At 52.4% G+C, this 24,848-nt stretch overlaps 1 protein-coding gene across 2 annotated transcripts; it reads left to right on the top strand.

Annotated features, from left to right (window-relative positions):
• Positions 1–775: 775 nt before the first annotated feature.
• On the top strand, positions 776–10,014 carry LOC111942808 (uncharacterized). 2 transcript variants are annotated; one of them, XM_086874430.1, is made up of 11 exons: positions 776–4,652; positions 5,009–5,080; positions 5,462–5,533; positions 5,736–5,807; positions 5,900–6,001; positions 6,454–6,561; positions 6,845–6,916; positions 7,514–7,612; positions 8,055–8,162; positions 8,784–8,958; positions 9,487–10,014. In XM_086874430.1, exons 1-11 carry the CDS (start codon positions 4,556–4,558, stop codon positions 9,728–9,730), a joined length of 1,221 nt encoding a protein of 406 aa, XP_086730556.1. In that variant the 5' UTR covers positions 776–4,555; the 3' UTR covers positions 9,731–10,014. The 2 variants fall into 2 exon arrangements, with proteins under 2 accessions (XP_086730556.1, XP_086730557.1); XM_086874431.1 differs by having other exon boundaries at positions 3,637–3,837.
• Positions 10,015–24,848: the final 14,834 nt, after the last annotated feature.

Raw genomic sequence — 24,848 nt, 5'->3', positions numbered from 1 at the left:
TCAAATACTTCTGCTGCCGTGTTCCCCCACACAATGATGTCATCAATGTACTGCAGGTGTTCTGGAGCCTCACCCTTTTCTAGCACAGTCTGGATCAGTCCATGGCAGATAGTAGGACTGTGCTTCCACCCCTGGGGCAATCGGTTCCAGGTATACTGCACACCCCTCCAGGTGAAGGCAAACTGAGGCCTGCACTCTGCTGCCAGAGGAATGGAGAAAAACGCATTTGCAATATCAATGGTCGCGTACCACTTTGCTGCCTTGGATTCCAGCTCATACTGAAGCTCCAGCATGTCTGGTACGGCTGCACTCAGTGGTGGCGTGACTTCATTCAGTCCACGGTAATCCACCGTCAGTCTCCATTCTCCACTGGACTTACGCACTGGCCATATGGGGCTGTTAAAGGGTGAACGAGCCTTGCTGACCACCCCTTGGCTCTCCAGCTCACGAATCATCGTATGGATGGGGACCACAGAGTCTCTGTCGGTGCGGTATTGCCGACGGTGCACTGTTGCTCTGGCAATTGGTACCTGTTGTTCTTCAACTCTCAGTAGTCCCACAGCAGAAGGGTTGTCTGAGAGACCAGGCAAGGTACTCAGTTGTCTGATGCCTTCTGTCTCTAGAGCAGCTATCCCAAAAGCCCAGCGATAACCTTTTGGGTCTTTGAAGTACCCGTTCCTGAGGTAATCTATGCCGAGGATGCATGGGGCCTCTGGACCAGTCACGATGGGGTGTTTCTGCCACTCATTCCCAGTTAAACTCACTTTAGCTTCCAGTACCGTGAGCTCCTGGGATCCCCCTGTCACCCCAGAAATAGAAATGGGTTCCGCTCCCACATACCTTGATGGCATTAGAGTGCATTGAGCGCCGGTATCAACCAAAGCCGTATATCTTTGTGGGTCAGATGTGCCAGGCCATCGGATCCACACTGTCCAATAGATCCGGTTGTCCCTCTCCTCTACCTGGCTAGAGGCAGGGACCCTCTAATCCTGGTCATGGTGCACGTTGCTCTCCTCCGGTGAATATGCTCTTGATGTCCCTTCAAGAGGATCACTCATATCATCATTTCTATACCTTCTGATGTTCTGGCCACGAGAGACCGGAGCGGCGCTGGCTCTAGATGAGCTCCTTGTGGTAGTTGTCCCTCTTTTTAGTTCACGTACCCGGGCTGCTAAGGAGGAGGTGGGTTTTCCATCCCACTTCCTCATGTCTTCTCCATGCTCCTGGAGAAAAAACCAGAGGTTACCTCGTGGAGTGTATCCTTTCTCCCTGGCTGGGGAATGCCTACTCCTAATAGCAGAGACTCTTGTTGGTTCTGGGGAGACGTGGTAAATTTCTTCCTTAAGTTCCTTTTTTAGTTTCTGATGGCCCTCTTCAATCAAGCTCCGGACTTGCTCAGCCAGCCTTGTTTCCACAGATGAGACATGGGTGCGAAACGGGGCAGTGACAGTGTCCTCGTAGATTCTTAGTTTATTGGCCAGGACACCCACCCTGTCCTCACCTTCCCTCCATTGCAGTGTTGCCAGGTAACGGGAGTACATCTCTGGTCCAAGCCGTGCAAATCTCAGCCACATCTGTGACGTGCACTGGACACCATCTGGGCTCTTAGGAAATCTCTCATCTTCTGCAAAAATGATCTCCAGCACAGCCAACTCCCTCAGGCATCGGATACCCTGTTCCATTGTGCTCCATTTTCCCTGGTGCACCTGGAGGTCTTCTTTGCAGAGGTATCTGTCCCTTACACTTGTCAGCAGTCGCCTCCAGAGGCTGAGAGTTTCTTGGGTTCTCCCAATCCCCTGGTCAATGACCACATCCCGGGACAGCGATCCCAGTTGCCTGGCCTCACTTCCATCCAGGATGGTGTCGTTTGCTGCAGCGTCCCAGATGCGGAGCAGCCAGGTTAGGATGGACTCGTTCGTCTGGCGGGTGAATTCCCTCCGCAGGTCACGCAGCTCACCTAGGGATAGAGAGCGAGTGATAATCTCTGGTTCTGTCTCCTCCGCTGCGTGTGAAGGTCCTGCCTCACCCTCATCAGTCACTATGCGGACTGATTTGCTTTTTGATTTCTTTTTCTGAATGGGGGCAACTTCTACCGGTTTAGGCTGCTCTGGTTCGGTGACTGTTTGTGTGGAGGTGCTCATGGCCCTTTTGGTTCCTTTCTCCTCTGTGGCAGTCTGAGTGGACACGGATGCTGTTGCTTTGCTCTTGGTTTCTTTCTCCTCTGTGGCAGTCTGCGTAGACACGGACGCTGTGGCTTTGCTCTTGGTTCCTTTCTCCTCTGTGGCAGTCTGTGTGGTCATGGATGCTGTTGCTCTGCTCTTGGTTCTTTTCTCTTCCTCCTCAAGAAGACGCTGTACCACACCAAACAGTGCTTTGTTTCTAAGCATGGTGTACATGGTGCAGGCCATGCAGAGAAAACAAAACAGCAAGACTAGGCTGTCCTTGGCATCCAGAGAGAACTCAATATTTTTAAAAACTGCTGTGCCTGACCTGAAAGGCTGGAAGAAACCACTCTCCACTCTTCCCACCAAGGGCAGGGTGCGATTGTTGAGAAGGTCCCAGATGTAGCAGCCCAGACTAGGACAAGCAAACAAAATTGAGTATATATTCCGAATGGTATTCATTGCCTCACAGGTTATCATGCCATAAGCATAATAAACCAATAAAGCAATTCTCATACCATTCCCTGGTCTCAACAGGAGCAATACAACAGGCAAGTAGTTCCCCATGTGAGGGAAAATATAGAGAGCAAGATACAGTACCCATATAGACAAGCCAACCACCATGGTGGATAGGTTTCTGTTAATATGAAATTGCAATTCTGACTTTCTCTCAGGTTAATGCCCCACGTTGGGCGCCAAAATATGTACTAGTTTGAAATCAAACCAGTGAGAGATCGCAAGTCAGAATTATAATTTAATAGGAAAATGATAAAAAGAATAAATGCAGTAATATCAAAAACACTGACAGAGTCAGAATACAGCCTGGAACCCTGTTAGGGTGATGGTAGTCGTCCAGATGAGGTGGTCTTGTTGAAGCGTGATCCTCTGGAAGAAAGGGGGTCTGGTCTTCAGCTGAAAGTCCAGCAGTAGCTCCTGTCCTCTGGAAGTCCCGTAGGTAAGGGCTGCTGTGGTGTTCGAATTCTCAGCTTATATCCAGTATGGAATGCTTGGCTCCTCCCTCGGGGAGGAGCATCTCACAATGGGATGGTGAGTCATGAGATAAGGCCTTGATGAGCCATTAACAGAAAACAGTCCAGGAGGAAGTTATCTCTGAGTCATGCAGCAAGGCAGTGGTGGGCCCATTAACAGGGGACAATACAGGGGGAAGTTATCTATGAGTCATGGGGCAGGGCATTGATGGGCCCATTAACAGAAGGTAGCCCGGGGGGTGGGGGGGGAGGCAGGGAGCACTGCCTCACCTGGTTTCAACAGTACATGAGGATGGTGATAGAATATACTGCAACCCAGGACACTACCTCAATTGTTTGGCCTGCAGACCAGTTGCTAAGCCCATCCACATTCACCTCTTAGTCTTCAGAGGGAAACTGTGAGCACAGTGAGAATCTCCCAGTGTGCAAGAGGGTCCCTGTGTGCCAGCTGCAGCTGGGGCCTCAGCCATCTCCTCTCTCAACAGGTTCCCCTCTGCAGCTTCACAGGAAAGGCCAACACCTCCCTCAGGGACACCTGCACCACACATTTCACATCTCCATGCCCATACGTGATGTCCCTGTCACAGCTGCATTACCAGCTTGCTGCTGTGCAGATGCTGCCACCGCCCAAAGCAAGACCCTGTGTCCCTGAAGGGACCCGCCCTGCTCTGTGGCCTGGACTGAAGGTGGGTCCCTCCTGCCAGGGCAGGGCCTGACACAGCTCTTCTGTTCCAATAAAGAGATGGAGCTGTCACCCCAGTGTCTGGCTGGTACCACCAGCAAAGCCCACACAGCACCAGCCCTGGCTGAGCTCCATGTCCAGGAGCAGGCAGGGCTGACCACAGTGTGGGCAGGCAGGAGCCAGGCAGGGGCTGCTGTGACCAGCAGCAGGGCCCCGAGGGGCTGGGGGAGTCTGTGCTGAGTGTCCCTGGGCTGAGGGCACATTTCCTTCAGTGGCATCACCTGGGCCTGGACCTCCTCCAGTGCCATGCCCAGGAAAAGAGGCAACCATCAAGAGCATCTCATGGGACAGAACATGACCAGCAATGTCAGCAGGGAAAACCAAGGTTTTCTTTAGCAATGACCCTTTGATGAAGTCAAAGATTTACAATCAGTCCAGTACAGTTTGGAGTACAGATAGGAGAACACTCGGGGGGTACAGCCAAGGCCATGAGGTCACAGCAGTCTCTGGGATGACAGCAGGCTGAGGTGACAGCAGGCTCTGAGGTCACAGAGGTCCCAGAGCCCCGTGGTTGCACAGCACCACAAGGACCGAGCAGTCAGTCCTTGACCACGACTGTTGTGGCAGCAGCGGCGGCGGCAGCAGCGGTGCTGACATTGGGACAGCGGTGTCAGGACAGTGGTGGCAGCAAGAGCTGCAGGACTGGCAGTGGGCAAGGCACCATGGCCTTTGCTCTGCGCGTCTGCCTCCTGCTCCTCCTGGCAGTGGCCCTGCCTGACAGGGCTGCCCAGGCTGCTCCGTGGCAAGCACGGCGAGCAGGTGAGCCCACGGCCTGGCTTCCCTTTCCTGGGACAGCACTTCCTTCTCCCTGGGAAGCATTGGGGATGGTTTTCCGCAGGGCTTGAGGGAGGGTTTCTTCTGTGGGAGGGAGAGAGTCCCCAGAGCCCCTGGGCTGGTCCTGCTACCCCACCAGGGATTTTGCACAGGGCCTGTAAAGAAGGTGGAGAGTGACCAGAGCCAGCCTAGAGCTCCCCAGGCCCCTCTGCAGCTTTGGCCATGTCCATTGACATCTGGCTCCCATGGCCTTACCTGACCCCCTTGCAGTGCCCAGTTCCCTAAGGCAGAAGGGGGTCCCAGCACACCATGGAATGGTTCTGATCTGTGCTCCCTTCTAGACTGGGATCGTGACATGGAGCATCTGGAAGCCCTGGTACATAATGGTTTGAGACCCATGGAGAATGCTGGAGGCAAGTTCTCAATGTCCCTTTCCGCACAGTAAAATCAGTGTCAATGTGGCAAGAGCTCACTCACGTGCCACTTCACTTAAGGATCTGAAGGTTGATGGATTCTGGAAACATCGCTCTGCTCCCTTCTGGAGCCCTGAGTGATCCCACAGCATTGCTGTCAGTGGGAGGAAGGAGCATTTAGCTGTTAATCTCTTGCCATGTGCAATTCCAGTGTCTCCTTCCGTGTGCTCTGTGCAGCCACAGAGAAGAGCAGAGAGGAAGGGGCCGGGCCCAGGGCTGTGCCCCGGGGCTGGGCCTCGTGTGGCTCCTTTGCCAGCCCCAGGGAGCCTGAGGATCTCCTACGGTCCCAGGGGAACTCTTCTGTCCTGCCTTTCTTTGCAGCCAAGCCTCTTGGTGAAGGTGATCTGGCTTCCCAACCCACATCCAAGACTGAGGTTCTGGGAGATGGTGAGGGTAGGTCAAGGCCTTTCCCCCTGGGAGAGCTGCCAGCTCAGAGCCCAAATCGCAGCCAGGGCAGCATCGCTGCAGGTGCCAGGACAGAGCCGTGCACGTGTGTGCCCTCGCTCTGCGTGATCCCCTCACTGCATCTGCGGCTCAGTGCTGCCTGTGCAGATCAGCAGACATGACAGAAGCTTCTGTGGCTGTTGAGTTACAGGTGTGTCTGCAGGGAGGACTTTCCAGGCTCCGGGGCTGGATGCTGCACGCAAGCCCAGCTCCCGTAGCAGGGGTGAGTACTGTGTCCTTGCTGATCCCACAAGCTGAACCCTGATTTTGTAGGATCCATTCCTGGGAAATGGATATATATATTTTTTTAATTAGGTCCTCCAAGAGGAAAGAACAAAGCTACAGGACACTGGAAACTCCATGAGCCATCCAATACCATGCAGCAAATGCTGAAGGAAATGCTGCAGGGAGGACAAGGTGGGTCCATGTCCCTCAGCCTCCTCCTGACACTCAGCAGCTGGGGGCTTTCTCTGCACATCAGGACACGCTGTGCCCGGCACAGCAGGAAGGGATCCATGGCAGCCTTGCTGCCTCGCTGCTGCTTTCATGGCCTGCAGGGCTGTTTCCCAGCCTGGCCTGGCTGCAGCTTCTCCCCAGCCTCTGCAGGAAGGCATTTGGCATCAGGTGACAGGGAGCCCAAACTGCAGCATGGGCCATGCACACCCTGAGATCCCTTGAAATTTCCTGGTCTTGGGCTAGATCAGGTGTAGGGACTGTTTGGAGGAGGGAGGGCTCTGGCCAATCCCATAAGTTTATATGATTTCCTAATCCTTATCCATGACCTCGACTAGTATCACATCATGATGACACCACTTCCCTGAAAAGGGAATGGTTCCATCTGATCCAGCTGTGGCTTTTCCTTCCTCCAGAGATGAACCCAAAGGCTGTGCTGAAGGTGCCTTTTCCCGGAGGAAGCAGTGGCTCATGGGCAGCCTCTGCTGCAGGAAGGGAGGCCATGCCAGGCACAGCCCCAGGAGGTAATTGCTGTGCCTCTGGGCCTGAGCCCTGCTGAGGCTTGAGCTGTAAATCTCTGCACCTTGGCAGTGCCTGCCTTTCAGGGATTTTGCACAGAGCATGGAAAAGGTGTTGAGAGTGTCCAGGGCCAGCCTGGAGCTCCCCAGGCCCCTCTGCAGCTTTGGCCATGTCCATTGACATCTGGCTCCCATGGCCTTACCTGACCCCCTTGCAGTGCCCAGTTCCCTAAGGCAGAAGGGGGTCCCAGCTCACCATGGAATGGTTCTGATCTGTGCTCCCTTCTAGATTGGGATCGTGACATGGAGCATCTGAAAGCCCTGGCACATAATGGTTTGAGACCCATGGAGAATGCTGGAGGCAAGTTCTCTATGTCCATTTCTGCACAGAATTATCAGTGTGAGTGTGGGAAGAGCTCACTCTCATGCCATTTCCCTTAAGAGTCTGAAGGTTGATGGATTCTGGAAACATCGCTCTGCTCCCTTCTGGAGCCCTGAGTGATCCCACAGCATTGCTGTCAGTGGTAGGAAGGAGCATTTAGCTGTCAATCTCTTGCCATGTGCAATGCAAGTGTCACCTTCCATGTGCTCTGTGCAGCTACAAGGAAGAGCAGAGAGGAAGGGGCTGGGCCCAGGGCTGTGCCCCAGGGCTGTGCCTTGCGTGGCTCCTTTGCCAGCCCCAGGGAGCCTGAGCTGTTCCCGTTGCTGCTGCCAAGCCCTGGCCCTGCCTGGGGCTCAGTTCAGAGCTGCTGGCAGCTCCAGGGAGTCCTTTCTCCCCTGACTGCCATGCAAGGGGCTCCTTCCATCCCACTGTGGGGACACTGCAGGCACGTGGTCCCCCTGCTCCTGCTCCTGAGTGGAAGGCAGAGAGGAGGGAGTGCCTTGGAGGGCACCAGTCACCCAGGTGCACTCACTGCCACTCTGGACTGATGGAGAAATGGAACTACTTTCCATTAAGGTCCTCCAAGATGGAAGAACAAAGAGATAGAAGACAAGAAATCCCTGGAGGCATCCCAACTTCTGGACAAGATGCTGAGTGATCTGGAGAGACGCCGTGGTGGGTTCATGTCCCTCAGCCTCCTCCTGACACTCAGTGGCCAGGGGCACATCAGGACACGCCATGCCCGGCACAGCAGGAAGGGATCCATGGCAGCCTTGCTGCCCCGCTGCTGCTTTCATGGCCTGCAGGGCTGTTTCCCAGCCTGGCCTGGCTGCAGCTTCTCCCCAGCCTCTGCAGGAAGGCATTTGGCATCAGCTGACAGGGAGCCCAAACTGCAGCATGGGCCACGCACATCCTGAGATCCCCTGAAATTTCTGTCTTGGGCTAGATCAGGTGTAGGGACTGCTTGGAGGAGTGAGGGCCCAGGCCCAGCCCCAATAACCTGGATATTTTCCTGACCTTTATCCATGACTTTGACAAGTATTGCCTCCTGAAGATACCACCTCCCCTAATGGTGAACAGTTCTATTTTATCCAGCTGTCCTTTTTCCTTTCTCAAGTGCTGGAGCAGATGTTTGTGCAGATGATGGCATATGCTAGAGGAAGGAATGGCCCTGTGCCATCTCCTGATGCAGGAAAGGAGGAGATGCCAGGCCCAGGCACAGGAGGTAATTGCTGTGCTGGGCTCTCCCTCGGCAGGGCTGTGTGCCAGCAGCTCTTCCCTCAGGGCCTGCATGGCCCGGCAGCAGCAAAAGCTGGAGGTGCCGCGGCTTCCAGGCCTCTGGAGCTCATTCCCAGCCCCTGGGAATCGGGACTTGTGCACCAACATCTCTCCCGCTGCAGCTGCTCCTGGAGCTGGCCCTAAGCATCCAGAGGCCCAAGACACAGGAGCAGCCCAGAGTGGGAGCCCTGCCATGAGACCAGGGCCACAGCCAGCCCTGGCTCCCAACTGGGCAGGGGATGCACTGGCCCCTTACAGGGCCTGGCTCTGTCCCCTTGGGCTGGGGGAGCTGTCACAGAGCAGGGAGAGTCAGGGGTGGCAGTGGCTGCTCAGGGATGGGTTTGGCCCGTGTCCCTGGAAGGAGCCACTGCCCAAGCAGCTGTGCTGTCCCGGGCTCTGCTCTCGGCCTTCTGGGCTTTGTTGGGTGGCACAGCCTGTGCCAAGGGGTGGCAAGGTGCCTGCAGGCCCCAGCTCTGGGGGAAACAGAGAATGTCCTGGCCGTATCCACCGTGCTGCCAGCTCAGCAATGGAGCACAGCACAGGCTCACGCTGCCCATTGCTCCCACAGATGCGCTTGGCAAGTCCAGTATAAATGCTGAGAATCCACCGAGCACCCCAAGAGTGTTCTGCCCGCAGGATGTGCGCAAGTCCTGCATGATAGGCACAGCAGTGACACTGTTCACAGTGCCACTTTCCATGGTCCTGTGCTATGTTGGATTCTGGTGGTGGAAGGACAAGAAACGGTAAGTTGTTGTTCATCTCCACCCTCCAGCTTCTTGAAAGGCTGCTCATAGTCAGGAAACATTCCCAGTGAGGCTGCTGTGCACTTGTGGGTAGGCCTTGATTGCCCAAATAACTCTGCTGAGAGTTCTGCTGCTGCCCAGGCCTTTCATTGGCCTCTTAATTGCTGGGCCTTGTCCTGGGGAGCCCGCTGGGGCTGCAGCCAGTGCTGGCTCCCACTGAGGCTGCCTGGCCAAGAGCAGCCCCCGGAGCAGCAGGCAGAGGCAAAGCAAGGTGGGCAGGAGAAAGAGCGGGGACGAGATTGCCCTTGAAAGGCAGAGGTGCTCTGGGGCCCGCTCCTGGCCAGGGACCCTGCCCAGAGCCATCCCCTGCTTGCTTGGGGCCTTGAGGGGCAGCTGTCCAGCTGGGCCAAGCTGTGCCAGCAGCTCCAGCCGTGCTGGGGAGCCTTGGCCGCTCTGGGCCCTGCTGTGCAGGAGGGTCCCTGAGTGCCCATGGCAGCTGGGGGCCTCAGCCACCTCCTCTCTCCACAGTCACCCTGCTGCAGCTCCAGCATACCAGCCAAGAAGGTGTGATTCTCCCTTGCCCCCAGGGAGCCCAGAGACTGCCTCGTTCATCAGCTCTCAGATGTGGCCTCAGAAGCAGGAGTCGACCTGGAAAGCAGAGCACCAGCACTCCGTGCCTCCCCCACGGCCCCCCAGCCCGGCTGTGAAGAGGAAGCCCCCTGAGATCCCCCCACCTCCTCCCCTCCCGAGCCGGCCACCCTGGTCCAGCTAGGACTGAAAGTGGGACAGCCATGGCAGGGCTTGGGCCATCAGCAGCTTGGGGCATCTGCTCTTGGCTACAAATAACACATTACCTGTGGGTAACAGCCAGAGGCACTTGTCCTACTCTTTTACCTTCAACGGGAAGGGCTGAAGATTCTTCCCATGCCCTGTCTTATCCCTTTTGATTTTCATACAGCTGGGTTCTGGCTGAACCTTTTCAAAGAACATTATTTACACTTCATATTTTAACCCACCTATCAAGGAAAAAAAAAATAAAAGTTTTTTTTCAGTTTAGACTTCATTTTTAGTGTGGTTGGGCCACTCAAATTTTGAGCAATTAATTTTCCATGGTGCCTCTTCCCTTTTCCTTCCTATCTACAAAAAGTTCATCTGGACATGAAAATCAACAGAATTACTGAGATTCACCTCAAAGCCCAGAGGAGAATCTCACACAAAATATTCTCCCTGTATACTGCACAACAAGAAATATTCAGAGGAAAATACCGTGTCACCTGAGGCTCCTGGAACTCCCAGAATCCTGAGCCTGCAGAGGAGGCAAACAGCCCTGGCAGAGGCTGAGGGGAATTCTCCTCAGACTCCTCAGAAAGTGTGTCACTTCAGGAGGGGAAAGCTTTTAAACCTTTGCCTTACCTTCCTCCTGTGCTAAAATGTAAGGCTCCTCCTGAGAAAATACTGAGCTACAAACAATTCTCCATTCCTCAATAAAGCTGCAAAACCAAATGTGGTCACAAGTTTTCCATCAAAGCCCATTTGCAGAGAAACCCCACCATACGTGAGCAAATATTTATTAGCACTTCAGTTCACTCAAATGATTGCCCCTTTTTTTTTCCCAGAGAGTATATTAGAACCATTTACTCTTGACAGGACTCCTTGGATGGCCCCCAGACCTGGCTCCTCACCACGCCCTGCCTGAGCTGTTCATGCAGCCAGGCAGCACCACCTGACTTTGCCACCCTTTTCAGGCCTTGGGCACGGCTGGTGCCACGGTCCCCTCTGGTGCCACAGTCCCCTCTGGTACCACGGTCCCCTCTGGTGCCACAGTCCCCTCTGGTGCCACAATCCCCTCTGGTGCCACAATCCCCTCTGGTGCCACAGTCCCCTCTGGTGCCACAGTCCCCACTGGTGCCACAGTCCCCTCTGGTGCCACAGTCCCCACTGGTGCCACAGTCCCCTCTGGTGCCACGGTCCCCTCCTGGCTCGTGGTGTGTCCCTGCTGCTGGAGGAGCCCTGCTCGTGCTGCTGCCTGCGTTCAACAAGGCCGGTGCTACTCCCCAGCTGAAAAGAGACTAAAGGCACTGCTTTGGGCAGCTGGTTGGAACGAGTTTAACACTTCCTCATCTCTATCACAGATCTCCTAAAACCTGTAACTTCTCTTGTTCTTTTTTTTCTCTTGCTTCTTCTATACTTCTTCTGTGTTTTTCTTTCCTCACAGATTTTTCAGTCCCCTTTGGGCTGAGCTCCTTTGGGATCCTCCCTCATGGGCAGTCCCGCTTATCTCAGTTCTCTGGGTTTGAAGAAAAACTCCCAAGTTCATTTGAATCTTTTTTTCTCATGTCTATTAGAAGGTTATTACAAAACTTGGCAGGTCTCTCCAGACTATCTGCACAAGTTCCATTCACCACAACCTGGCTCATTTTGCTCTGATGGTACAAAATGGCCCAGAACCACGCGGCTGCCTCATCTTTATATCTATTTCTAACCTTGTTAACTACGGACACATGTATTGTTTTTCTATTTTAACAACTAAGTTTTCAGTATCTACTTACATAACTAAAACTGCAACTAACTTTCAACCAAACATTCTTTGTGCTCCCAAAAACTGCAGAATCATGGAGAAGAAGGAAGAAGAAGAGCTAAAAAAGACCACACCTTTCTTCCTCCATCTTTACTCCGTGTATTAAACCCCTATAAAATCTGTATTTTTCACCTCAGTGGCATACTAAACATTCTACTACTTTCTACTTAATTTTTTATAAATCCTGGTTTACCCAGGGATATTTGGAAGCCTTTCTGTCAATGGCAAATAGGATTGATACTGTTTTGGAGAATAGGACAGAGAAATGTCTCTCCATTTCTGGATTCCTGTATCTCCCTCTTCTCTTTGCCAAAAAAACCAACTTTTTTCTTTGATTACTTGTTTTAGAATGGCTTCCCTGACCCTGAATGAGTCAAGCAGATGATGTCTAGATTTGACACATTGGTCAAAGCTCTCCAGACATTTTCTCTCGACTGATTCATGGCAAAACTGTGTTGCATAAGGCAACCAACAAAAGATAAGGCACAAATACAATGGCTAATTGATCTTATTCAACAACCTTATCTCTCGCAAAAGTTCTTAAATTTCTGTATTAAACACCCCTCCCTCACAAAGTCCTCAGTCCATAAATTTTGCACACTGTTTGTTCAATGTCTAAGATGTTGAATGCTGTTTTCATGCTAAATCACGTTTGCGTACTGGCTTCTTGATTTCTGGAGTCTTCGTCTGCTTGTTTCTCAGCTTGATACGGTTTCACGCACTTTGCAGGAACCCACTTTGGTCCTGCACCTGTGGAGACACAAGCATATCCTTTTCCTTTTTTGCCTGAAAGGGTACTCAAAGGAGTTTTTAAGCTCCATTCCTGGGGACAGAAGAGATGTGAGGTGACTGTGACATCGGCACCTGTGTCCATTGTCCCTTGAATTGACACTGTCTTGCCATTTTATGTCAAGTTGCAGGTGATTACAGGTCTATCACGACTTATCTGCTTTACCCAGGTGGCATGAACTTCAGTAGACTCATTAATAGATAAAACTTGCCTGCTGATCAATGGTCTGATTGGATAATTTGCATGCAGAGGCAAAGCAATGGCTTTAGCTACTAAAGGTTTTGCCGAAAAGATCCATGGAGGACGTAAAGCTTGAGCTAAAACTGTCAATTCTTCATTCTAGTCTGCAGAAACAACACATGGATAAATAACAAGCCCCAGAATACTGCATCTGTCCTTGCCTATAATCAGGAAGTCTTGCCTCTTTTTTCAATGTTCCAGAGACTCCTGTATGGAGTATCGCATGATCTTCATTCAAAAAACAAACCAAGTCGGACGTTGCCAATTCACATTGTGCACCTGGTGGCAATAAGCCTGGATCACTGGGAAATTGACAAATGGTCTTGCTGAGGGAATCTGATTGGCGTTCCCTGATGATCACTCTCTGACCAGAGGCCTTTAATGGAATTGACTTTGAGGCTGTCGCTCCATCTCCATTTGTGTCATCATGTGGTGACTCTTTGCACTGTTTTTGGAGTTTCCCAGCAGAGCTAGAGGTTTTCCCTCTACATCTGTTTTTTGAATAGCATTGGCTGGGATGATGTTTTCCTCTTCGGCACCTGGGACAAAGGCTTTGTACTTTTTTCTGCAATGGGCAGCTCTTTTTCATGTTTCCCAGTTTCCCACATGGAAAGTGTGCTCCCTCATGAAGCGATGTTTCCATCATATCTGCACAGCTGAGTCACTGAAAACCTGACTTCATACTCTTTACTATTTTCATAAATCCTTTGAGTTGTTCTTCGAGCATTCTCTCGAATTCTTCTGTCAAAACACTCGCAACATGCGGAGTGCCTATCTTGCTACATGCCTCTATCATTTCTTCCATGGTTGGATATCCAGGCAACGCACTCTCAGTATGTCTGCACTCTGCATTAGCATTTGCGAAGGCACAGCCTTGAAGCATGTGTGGCTTCACCTTTTCATCCATCACCTGCTGGTCAATCACCTGTGTGAGGTGATCAATGAAGGTAGTGAAAGGCTCTGAAGGGTCTTGCTTCACTTCTGTGTAGATGCCTTCTGAGGTTCCAGTAGGTTGAATTTGCAGCAGTGTCTTTTCAGATGCTTTTACAACATCTCAAAGCACTTCTGGAGGCAGATCTGCTATTTGAATTTCTGGCTTGTGATACGGCACATTTACTCCTGCCATCTGAGTTGCTGTGATGTCTGCATACGGTCCTCTTGCATATTTGTTCCTCAGTTCAAGGAGAGCTTTTCTCCATCTTGAATTCCACAGTATATATTGTGAATCTGTGAAAATTGTTGAGGCTATATACTTGCAGTCATATGGTGTCATTTCATGGCTGAGGAAAAGACTTCTTAATAATTGCTGAAAATATGGAAAACCAAGTCCTTTTCCTTCCACAGCATCTAATAAATCCTTTAAAAGAGAGCGATCCACAGGCTCCCATCTAGGAACATCATCTCTTCTTCCAAGCCTCACTGGTAATACTGTAATGTCCTCAGTTTCTCTGAAAGCATCAGCACCTTCCTTGAGAAGTACCTGCATATCAGGTCCGCCCCCTCCTCTTTGAGGGAGATTTGATATAGATTGTAGCTTTGGTTGTTGAGGAGCTGTAGGTATAGTAGAAAAATACAGTGGTTGTGGATTGTGAATGCACACAGCTTCCTTTAAATCTTGAAAAACAGGAGAAAATTGTAATCTTGTCGAAGAAGAGATGTCCTGTCCTGAGAACCAGTCCTTTGGAGCAGTCTTTTGAAAAGCTGAAATATCGGCTTGAAGCAGAGAATGTGGCATTTGAATCGATGACAGAGGAATTCCTTCGCCTGCTGTTGATGATATTGCGTCGTTTTTGTCTAAAATATTCTCGATTGTATTTGTAGAAAAAATTAGAAGCTGCTGTGATGCTTTTTGCCCACAAGGCAGCGCTGCTGCTCCATGAATTCGCTCTGGCTTCAGTTTTATAAACGGCTGAGCCTCCAACGGGTTTTGTACCATTCGAAAAAAATTCTAAAATTCTAAAAAATTCTAAAATCCCGTATTTAGGGAGGAATTACTTTTTAGGAGATAAATCCCTTTTAGGAATTTATGGATTTTAGTACTTTTTAGTACTTTTCCAAACTGCTCACTTTGCTTTCCATAGTAATCGCAACACCCTCTGCTTTTTCAGCTTTCCCCCACACCTCTCCCTCTTTTCCCAAATCCTCTGAGGGGTTGGGATCAGGGGCTCCCACGCTGTTGAGGGATTTGGGGGTTTCCCGTGCTTTTGGAAAGGGCAGTTTGGATCTGGGTGGCTGGGTTTCCTCTCCCCCTGTTCCACCCCCTTGGCAAGGCAGTTTTGGAAAATGACTGTGATACATTACATTAAAGACAGTATGATTTGTTTCTGTCATATTTCCATGGACACACATTCCCGGGGTTTCTAACTCTTTTAACCTCATATTTGCATTTGCCCTTATATAGGGTTCAAACAATTGCTCCTTGCTAATGGTGGGGTAATTCTCTCTCACCCAGACCAGTAAAAATTCCAACTCTTTCTTTGGAATTTCATATAAGGACTGCTCTATTATTTTTTCTAATTTTTGTAAAATTGCCTGTTCCTCCTTAGAAATATTCCATCTCATCTCCTAGGTTGGACAGAGCTTACCAGACCTGCTGGCTATCTCTTCAGATTACTGACCAGCAGAATCCGATGTTTCTGAGTTCTGGGCCCTTGAAACTCTGGAATTTGATAGCAGATATTTTCATCCAGATGGATTTCTTTCAGGAACTGGCTGTTCTGATCCAGGCAGGCTTTGATCGAATCCTTTGAGCTCTTACTGACCGACAGATATGGGACACCACTTGTTGCTGTGGAATCTTGTTCTCCTCAGGGCTAAGCCCTTCTGGGATACCTCCTCAAAGGGGAGTTTCCCTTATCTCAGTTCTGTTTCAGGAAAGATTCTCCAAAGGCTTGTTTGCTTCTTGTTTCTTGCGTTTATTAATATTTATTATCAAAAGACTTGGCAGGTCTTCCCCAGACTTTCTGCACAAGTTCAGTCCACCACAGCTTTGGCTCTAGTTTGCTTGAATAGCACAAAATGGCCTTGAACTGCATAGCCTTTTTATCTTTATTCTTAATCTTTCCCAATTAAGTATAGACACGTAAATTATTTTTCTTAGTGACCCTATGACCCAAGACGTTGTGTGCTGCACTGCGGCATTCTCTATCCAATCACCTGCTACTACCCAAAAACCTCTAAAAGAAGAAGATGAAGAAGAAAGAAGAAGGAAAAGAGACAACACCCCAAAGTAGCCATTTTGTCTTCTTGTTTTCTGTTTTCTAAACTAGCTTATACACTAAACTTTAACTTTTTTCACCCAGTGACTTAAGAAAACTCTCTAATCTACACACTTACACTTTTAGTTTTTCTACTTAATTTTAAAAGTTGTTTTCATGCTGTTCAATGAAATTCAATGTTTTCTTGGATGTCAGAACTAGGAACCAGAGACAAGGGCACACTCTGTGCCTCAGACTCCAACACAGATCCTTTAGGTGCTCACTTTTCATCACTCTCTAATTTATACAAAAGCTACCACTGGCTACACTTTTGAATCACATGACCTTGCTTCAAAAAATGACCCTCTAGGATTCTTTCTAATGTGCTGAAATACATTCTAGTGGACTCATTTCAATAACAACTTTGCTTCTTGTGTTATTCATTCTTAATGCTATCTACATTTCCAAACTTAGCAGTATCTATTAGTAGTTCTTCTCTTTTCCTTATCTTTATTCCCTGTATACTACACCTTACACACACTGGCTATCTCTGAGTCACCCAACACCAATATTCTTTTTTATATTACTAACAAGCAATGTATACAAAAGGATGACATGTTCTGCACAATCTCCAAGGAATTGGAGTATGACACGATGTAAAACGAGTTTCTGAAAACACTGCCTAAAGTAATCATCAGAAGTATATGCTGATGTAAGCCTGGAGTTCACAAGCCTTGACTGTTTACATGGTTTCTAAAACCTCATGTGACTGCTCAGTGTTGTTCAAACACTTGTCAAACTCAGAGGTGCTTGATGCTGTCACCATTTCCTGGGAGAAGCTGTCCCAGTGGCTGACCATGCTCTGGGTGAAAAACCTTTTCCTAATATTCAAATATAACCTGCCCTGAGCCAGCTGCCTGCCCTTTTCTTGACTCCTGTCACTGGTCACAAGCGTGAAGAGATCTGCACCTGCCCCTGTGATTCCTCTCAGGAGGATGCTGAAGACCCCAAAGACTCTCTTTAGTCTCCTCTTCTCTGGGCTCAACTAAGTGACCTCAGCTGCACCTAGGCCTTCCCCTCCATACCCTGTCCCATCCTTGCTGCCCTCCTTTGCATTCTGTCTAATGGCTTGATAGCTTTTGACATTGTGCTGCCCAAAACTGCACCTCTCTGCTTTCAGTGCTTCTCTTGGTTGCTCCTTCAGGCTGCTGGCACCACCAGCAGAGACACAGAACAGCTGCTCCTGCCAGAGTTAGCCCTATCATCTGCACTTCCCCACATATCTGCCTTGATGTTCACTGGGGACCTCCCTGGCAGGTTCAAAAGCTAAACTTGAACATTTTTCACATGCTTGCTTAACATATTTATTCACTTACATGAGGCGTATTTCTGCTGAAACTACAAACTTCTATACTTACTTCAAGTCTGTGCAACTTTATAGTTCTAAAGCTTCAAGCCTTCTCCAAGGTCTCAGGTCAAACTTTGCATCCATCTCTATCTCGGAGCCTGTATGCTCAAGGCCTTGAAAGCTTTCTATGCCTGCATTCCCCACATCTGCCTGTGTCACAGCCTGTGCGGGTTTAGGATGGTCACCAGACAGGACGTGTCCCAAGGAGGCCGTGCCAGCTTCTGTGCAAGGCCCCGTGCCCTTCCTGCTGCGGCTGTGTCGGCAGCCCTGGGGCTCCTTCTGCTGCCCTGAGCCTGCAGAGCAGGGCAGCGTTTGCTGATGGTTTGAGCTGTTCTTAAAGATCCTGTCAGGTGGCCTTAGACATTTGGAGTGAGGGATTCCTTGCAACTGGGCCAATTTGGGTGGGCTGGGGGTGGCCTGAGGGCAGGTGGCCGTGTGTGCAAGGGCCCTTTGTGACATGGTGCAGCATGGTCACCATGGCATGGCACAGGACAGGGTGTCAAAGGGCCCATGTGACATGTGGTGACATAGGAGCTGGTGGTGACACAGCCACACCACAGTGCTTGGTGCATGCGACAGGACAGGACACACCAGAGCGGTGCTGTGAGGAGCCCCTGCACAGCACACTCGCTTCTGTCAGACCCGGAGCTTTTCTGAAGTGTTATTCCTACACGTGACCTCGAGGCCAGACCTCAGTCCTTGACGAGGAGCCTCCCGTCCTTGTGGCACGAGGCCTCAAGGCCCAAGAGCAGGACTTGTCCTGTGGTCTTGCCAGGACTTCAGTCTTGCAGGTGCCTTCCAGCCACAACTGCAGCACTTGCTGACGTGAAGCTGTTGCAAGGCATCGCTCCTGCAAGTAGCCATAAATCCAATCACTGGCATGGAGCAGAGAGCCCTGAGAGCACCCAAACTGGCCTGGGTGGAGGAGGAGGAAGAAGGAGGCCCTGGAGCTTCCCCAGAACAGATGACTAAAGAGGTGCAGCAGTCCCAACTGCTGCAGGAGGGTGAGTGGCAGAGCTGGGCCACAAGGCTGGGCCCTGCATCCAGCTGGGTCCTGTCCCATCCCATCCCATCCTCTGGGGACACACCCATGGACAGGACCAGAGAAGGGCCAAGGCTGTGCCTTGGCAGAGGCTGTGCTGCATTAACCGGGGGCATCCCAGAGCTGTCCTTGCCTGGGGAGTGCACGGCTGGGCTGTGTTCTCTGGCCTCACCTGTAGCCCCTCAGCTCTGGCTGCTCTTTGCCAGATGCAGCCATGGACCAGACTCAAGAGCAGGACCCCGCCTGCGGCCTCATCTCCAGAACAGCACAAGTACCTGCAGCCATCCCCACCTGGGCTGGGCCTGCTGGCACTGCCCAGCCAAGCACCGAGCTTGGAGCACTCCATGCAATATCCCTCTCTTCCTGCCCTTCTTTCTCCTGCCTGACTTGCAAATTCATCAAGTGCATTTGGGAAGAAGAGACCAGCATCATGGGCACTGTGTCCATGGAAAACTGTGATGCCTACACCACTGACACCAGTGCTACCATGCTGAAATGGATTTTGGAGAAGGCTCTTTGCAGTCCAAAGCAAGTAAACCCTGTGGCCAGGGTTTGATCCTCCAGGAATTGCTTGGCCTCCCAAGCCATGCCTGCTGCTCACTCTAAGCCTTGGAGGCCATTGCAGTGTGATGAGAAGGAAAGCACTTCTCTGGGGAAGCTGGGGACATTCCTGACTCCCTCTGACAGCTTTCCAACTCTCCCCACGCCTTCTCCAGGTGCCCGCCATCGTGAGGTGCATCCACCAGGTGCTCATGACCAATGAATCTGCTGAGCACAGGCTGGAGAGGACCCTGCTGGATCTCACCGAGGTTCAGCCCGACGATGTGGTCATTACTCTCCTGCGTGTGGCCCCAACGTGTGACAGGTATGGGGCCCACCTGTCCAGAGGGCTCACGGCTCCCCAGCCCATTGCCCTGTACAACCTGGCCCAGGTGTGTCACGAACAGAGAGGGGCCTCTGGCTGCTCCCTTTCCCAGCCCTGGCATGTCAGCCCCTGAGCCTGCTGCCATGCTGCCACCCTGCCCCTCAGCAGCCTGTCCCCACAGGCCTGGGCTGCCTGGCTGCTGCTGCTGCTGCTGCTGCTGAGGGGCAGTGGGCAGAGGCAGAGCTGGCAGCCAGCTCAGCTCCCTGCTGCTACCCAGGCCATGGGGATGTGTCTGAGACCCTGTGCCTGACATGGAGCTCTGACCCTGCAGAGCTGCAATGACCATATGGAAGAGGATCTTGTGCTCGCCCAGGACTGCACAGAGGGCACTCCTGATACTCCTGAATGTGCTGGGGGACTGGCCAGAGTACAGCAGGTGCACCTCGGATTGGAAGACCACGGGTGTCTTTGCCCTGGCTGTGAGTTTCTGGAACTGGCCTGCACTCACCCCAAGGCTGCCTCTCCAGCAGCTCTGCACCCTCCTTCCCCCACTGCATCTCCCTGCCGCAGGCACTGGGCTGAAACCAGGCCTAGGGGCAGCTTCAAGGCCACCAGGCCAGGTTCTCTCCCTGCGTCTTCCCCGGCCTCTCCCTGCCACACTCAGGCCCTGCTACACGGACACCTGGACACTGAGCGCTGTCTCAGGCTGCTTTGTCCCCTGCAGGCAACTGTGGTGATGTGGAAGATCCTCCAGGTGCCCTGCTGGCCAGAAGCTTTAACAGTGTATTTCCCCCAGCTCTTTGTGCATCTGCTCCTCCAAGTGTTCTTCAGCACAGAACAGATGCCAGAGGAGGGCTGGAACTTCTGGAAGAGATGCCAGGAAGAACACGGCTTTGCCACCAGCCCCAACAGGTGCTCCATCCCAGTCCTCCTGCCCCTGCCACATCTCAAGGGCAGAAGCCAGTGCTCCCAGCATGACCTGGACTTTGCTGTGCACACAGGTTTGCAGTGCAGACCCTCAAGTCTCTCCTCTGCCAAATGCACCATGAGGAAGTGGTGCTGTCAATGGAACGCAAGTGTGGCTGGGACACACTGCTGTGTGCTGACACCCACCACTGTGCCGTGGGTCTGCTGGCCAGGTGAGACCCCCTTCTCCCCACTGCATCTGGCATTTCTGCCCTGGGCTCTGGACCTGGCCCAATACCGTCCCCGTGCTTGTGGGCCAGAGGGCCTTGTTAGCAAGGGATGGTCAAGCAGACTGGGAAAAGGCTGGGAGAGGAAATATCCCACAAGGAGCTGCCTCCCAAGGAGCCCATGTCCACTCACATCCTTGGGGAGAAAGACCAGGCCCATGGGAGTGAGTCCCCTGGCAGAGGTTTGCTCAGGGTCCTGGTCCCATTTTTACCCTGCCAGGGAGATGTGCCACGCTTCTCTAGGGTTGTGTTCCAGAATTGCATTGCACTTCCTCTGGCTGCTCAGCACACAAGAGCCACGCTGGGATCTGCCCGCCCTGGCATTCCTTGTGGAGGTGAGCCTGATGGCCAGCACTACCTCCCTGAGCTGCCTGCCAGCTCTCTGCCCTCTCATAGCCGCAGCTGCCTGGGACGCTGCCCGTGCCCTGTGCTGCTGCCTGGGCCCGGCCCTGTGCGGTTCCAGGCTTCTGCCGGCTGGCTTCCTTGTCACTGCCCTGTGCCTTTCAGATCCCAGAGTACCTGGACTCCAGTGAATGCAGTGACAGTGTTGTGCAGGTCTCCTCAAGGTGCCTGCAGAGCGAGTGCAGGGAGAGGCATCACCTGGCGCTCAGGGCCCTTCTCAAGTTCATTGACCATCCCTCCATGGTGAGAAGGGGACAGTGGCTGAAGCTGGGGAATGCAGTCACTTGGGCTTGGCTGGGCTTGGAGCTCTGAGGCAGCTGCTCCCAGCTCTCCTGACTCCTGCTTCAGCTGCCCCAGTGCTTCGGGATTGGCCTTTGCACTCTGGGTTCTGCCACAGCAGCAAGCTGCGATTTCACACACTTGTGTTCCACACAGGCGAAAAAAATGTGGAGCCTGACTGAAACACTCATGGAGCTACTTCAGGACAAGGATGCAGACATAATTGGGATGTCACTCATCATACTCAGCTTCATATTCACCTACAAATACATTGTGGTACCCAGCCCCATTGCCCTGCAGCTGGCTGAGGCGCTCCTGCCGCTCTTTGACCACGTAAGGCTCTGTGTCCTCAGCCAAAGGCACTGAGTGCTGCCCAGACACTTTGTACTCTGTAGATTTTCAGGACTGTGCCAACCTGAGCCTGGAGCACACAATGCTAACATCAACTAACATCATTTACCCTTCCTTTCTTACAGGAGAATAGCCATGTGCAGCTGCTCTCTATAGGGCTCTTCCAAGTTACAGTGGATTTTTTGGGAAGGGGAAGAAATCCTTTGGAGATGCCTGTGCGCCAGAGCCTCCTGCCCCTGTTCTTCCATTGCCATGATGAGAACCAGCGTGTGGCAGAGGTGAGGATTCGTGGGCTGCTGGTGTTGCTCTGGGAGGGAGCTGGGCTGCCTCCTGCCCTGGTGCCTTGCCGGCCGCAGCCTCCTCCAGGCCTTGGCACAGGGACGTGGCTCCTGTGCCCTGGGCTGTGGGGCCAACTTTGGGTCTCTGCTGCTCTCCAGGCCTCCCTAGAAACGCTGCATTGCGCAGCCAAGTTCCTGAAGAGGAGGGATCTCCAGAAGCTGGAACAGGAGAACCTGTGGATGTTGGGCGACATCCTGGTAAGGGTGGCCTGCAAGCCCCAGCCTCAGGCTGGAGAAGCCCCCTGCCCCTGGTGCCCAGTGTGTGGGGCTGGCCGGGCCTCAGGGCTGGGCGGGCACGGGAGGCCGGGGCTGGGGCACAGCCGGCGCCAACCCTTCCCTCCTGCCGCTCTCTGCAGCTGGCACAGGACAGGAGCCGAGCGGCCGAGCACCTGCGCCGGGCCCTGCCGTACCTGCAGAGCCCACAGGAGTCCCTGCGAGCGGCGGCCATCAGGTTCATGGCTGAGCCAGGAACCCGGGCTCCCTCCCCGCCCCACCGCAGCTCGGGCCCAGCCGCGGCTGCTGCCCCGGCAGCGGCATCCGGGCCCGGCGCCCTGGAGCCCTGGCTGCCCTCGGGGCTGCTGCCGGCCTCTGGCAGCCGTGCCCTTGGGCTGAGTCAGGATGCGGCACGGGCCCGGGCTGAGCCCTGCCGGGGGCGGGAGGGCGTGTGGCCCCAGGGCTGGCAGCGCCGCTGGCAGGGAGCTGTGCCGCTGGGGCCCTGACAGGCTCTGTGTTCTCAGGGATGGCCGGGCGGCACCTGAGGGGGCAGCAGGCAGAGCTGCAGCTCATCTCCGAAGGTGAGTGAGGGCAGCGGGCTGACAGTGGCGGCTGGCGGGGGGAGCTGCAAGCCCTGGCCCGGCTGCGGGGGGCTCTGCTCCCTGTGTGGATGAGGGGCGGCGTGGGCAGAGCTCACCGAGATTTCAGGGGTACGTGGGGCATTCATGGCCAGCAGCTTCGGGCTGATCCCCTTGGTCCATGCTCCCTGCTGGCCATGGCAAGAGCCGGCTGGCATGGCCCTGGCAGGGGGCTCTCGTTGGGTCACCGCAGGTCTGGGATCTGACCGTGGCTCTGTTGCTCTCTCTTCCAGCCCTTGAAGCCATGGCAGGTGACATCAGCCTTGAGGAGGGAAGCCTGGCCAGTGAAACCCTGGACCTTCTCAGGGCAGGAGACCGTGCTCCAATCTCTGTGTTCGTGAGGCTGAGAGATCAGCTCCACAGGGCATGGAGGTCACGGCCTCGTCCATGGGGCTGTGCCTGGCTGTGCTGCTGGAGCTCCACTGAGACGTGATCTGGGAGCCTCTGTCTACTGTGGCCGCCTGATCCAGCAGGCATTTTCCATTTATTTCCAGTCTGTCCTTTTTGTGTTTTCAGTTTTCTGTAGTGTTTAAATATAGGATATGTTCTAAAAAACAGACTGCAAGACTGTTCTTTTGCTGCCCAGGGTCTGCAGGGCATAGGGGAAGAGGGGGAAGAGGGTGCTTGTGCTCAGCAAGCTGCCCAGGTATGCAGTGGTGCAGGGAAAATGGCCAGAAGACCCTTGGCCTTTGGTGGTTGTGCTGAAGCCACAAGCCCTGTCCCAGCCTGGCAGCACCGTCTGTGTCCTCCTGCCCATGTGGTGCTGGCTGGATTGCTGAGGGCTCCCAGGTGCATCTTGCTCCAACTCCATGAGCAGCCCCCAGGCTTGATTTGCCTTGTTACTGACAGCCGGCTGCTCTGATGCTTCCCTGGGGCTCCTAACTGGAGCAGGTTTATCTGAGGGGGGTGAGAATGCCAGGATGTGCCAGGACCAGAGCCCTGGGGTTTCCAAGGAACAAACCATCAATCCCCTTTTCCAGGAGATTCCAACCCTCTGAATCACACCTGGGATAGAAATCAGCAGAATGGCTGGAGTACTTAAGACTGGAATGCTGGGAATAAAATCTGGTCTTTAATGAACCCCATTTCCTGATGGGAAATAATCCAGGATTTCAGTTCCTGGAACTGGAAAAAGAAGGAAATGTTTATTTGGGAGGTGCCATAGGTGCTCCTGGACAGGGGATTTCCCTAATCCATCCTTCCCTGATTGAGGAATGGAAGTTTGTGGGATGAGCCAGGATTAACACCCTCCCTCAGGTGTGTGATCCAGGATTTTTCTGCTTTTTCTCAGCCCAGGTTAGCCATGTGCAGCATTCCAGAGGGATGGAGCTATCATGTTTGTAATCCATGATTTTCCCATTTTTTCCCCAGTTGTTCCCAGTCCAGGTGAGCCATGTGCAGCCTTCCAAATGGATTGGTTCAATCCAGGAAGAAATTTATTCTCCATGGGAATAAACCTGGGCTCCAAAACATTCCCAGAATGGCAAAATCACAATTTTAGCAGCTTTTTCCAGCGCCACATTGCAGGAATTCATGGATCTGCTGGATAGTGGATGCTCATCCCAAATAATCTGCCTGTTTGTCTAGGAACACTCCGGTGATGGTGCTGATACAAGTTGTGCTGATTCAGTCTGCTGAGATTTTTGGGGAATTTTTTTTTTGTGATTTCAGGGGTCTGGGAGGGGCGGGGGGGGGGCAGTACACAATCTGGATCTGGAAAAATACCAGATAATGCTGGGAATGAGGAAATGTCAGTGGAAACAAGCACAAAGGAACTGGGAAAAAAGAATTTTCAAGAAGTGAAAAAAAGGATAACATTCCAACCAAATGCACTGGATGCGTATGGATGCTGAAAGCAGGCAGGGAGCACAGAGCCTGTGTGAAACTGAGTCACACAGGCTTCTCGCTCTGGCCTGGGAAAGCATAAGAAGGAATCCCAACAGTCCTTGTTAAAGGACACCAATTGGCAGGTGTTGTTTAGTCGAGGGCTGGTGTTCCACTTAACCAATGATGGTGATGTGTACCTTTAATGAGCAATGGGAGTTTTACCTCTCAGACCTTCTCGAACATGTGTATAAAAGAAGATTAAGAATAATAAACTTTGCTCTCTTGGACAATGCAGCTAAGAGAGTCAGTGTCGTACTCCTCGCCATTCCTAATACAGTGCAAGAGAAAAGAATAACTTGGAGGTGGAATAGGAGAAATTCCAACACAACAGGTTACCAAGGCCTGGGAGGGCCCAAATTTTTCATTTTAGTTGGGAAATTTTTTGGTGTTTATCAATGTTATTGGATTTTTTTTTCCAAGAAAATCCCACTTTTCCTTTCTGATGGGACTTGCAGTTGCCTCCTGTTCT

Source organism: Cyanistes caeruleus, unplaced genomic scaffold (genome assembly GCF_971803275.1).
Source record: "Cyanistes caeruleus unplaced genomic scaffold, bCyaCae1.hap1.1 HAP1_SCAFFOLD_218, whole genome shotgun sequence".
Taxonomy (NCBI): domain Eukaryota; kingdom Metazoa; phylum Chordata; class Aves; order Passeriformes; family Paridae; genus Cyanistes; species Cyanistes caeruleus.
This window is presented reverse-complemented; position numbering and strand designations above follow the sequence as displayed.

Bases quoted from the DNA above. Each gene is read 5' to 3' on its own strand.
- LOC111942808 (XM_086874430.1), top strand. From the start codon at position 4,556: ATGGCCTTTGCTCTGCGCGTCTGCCTCCTGCTCCTCCTGGCAGTGGCC. The intron at 5,081-5,461 runs GCAAGTTCTCAA...CTTTCTTTGCAG, and splicing joins ACCCATGGAGAATGCTGGAG to CCAAGCCTCTTGGTGAAGGT. The intron at 6,002-6,453 runs GTGGGTCCATGT...TCCTTCCTCCAG, and splicing joins AATGCTGCAGGGAGGACAAG to AGATGAACCCAAAGGCTGTG.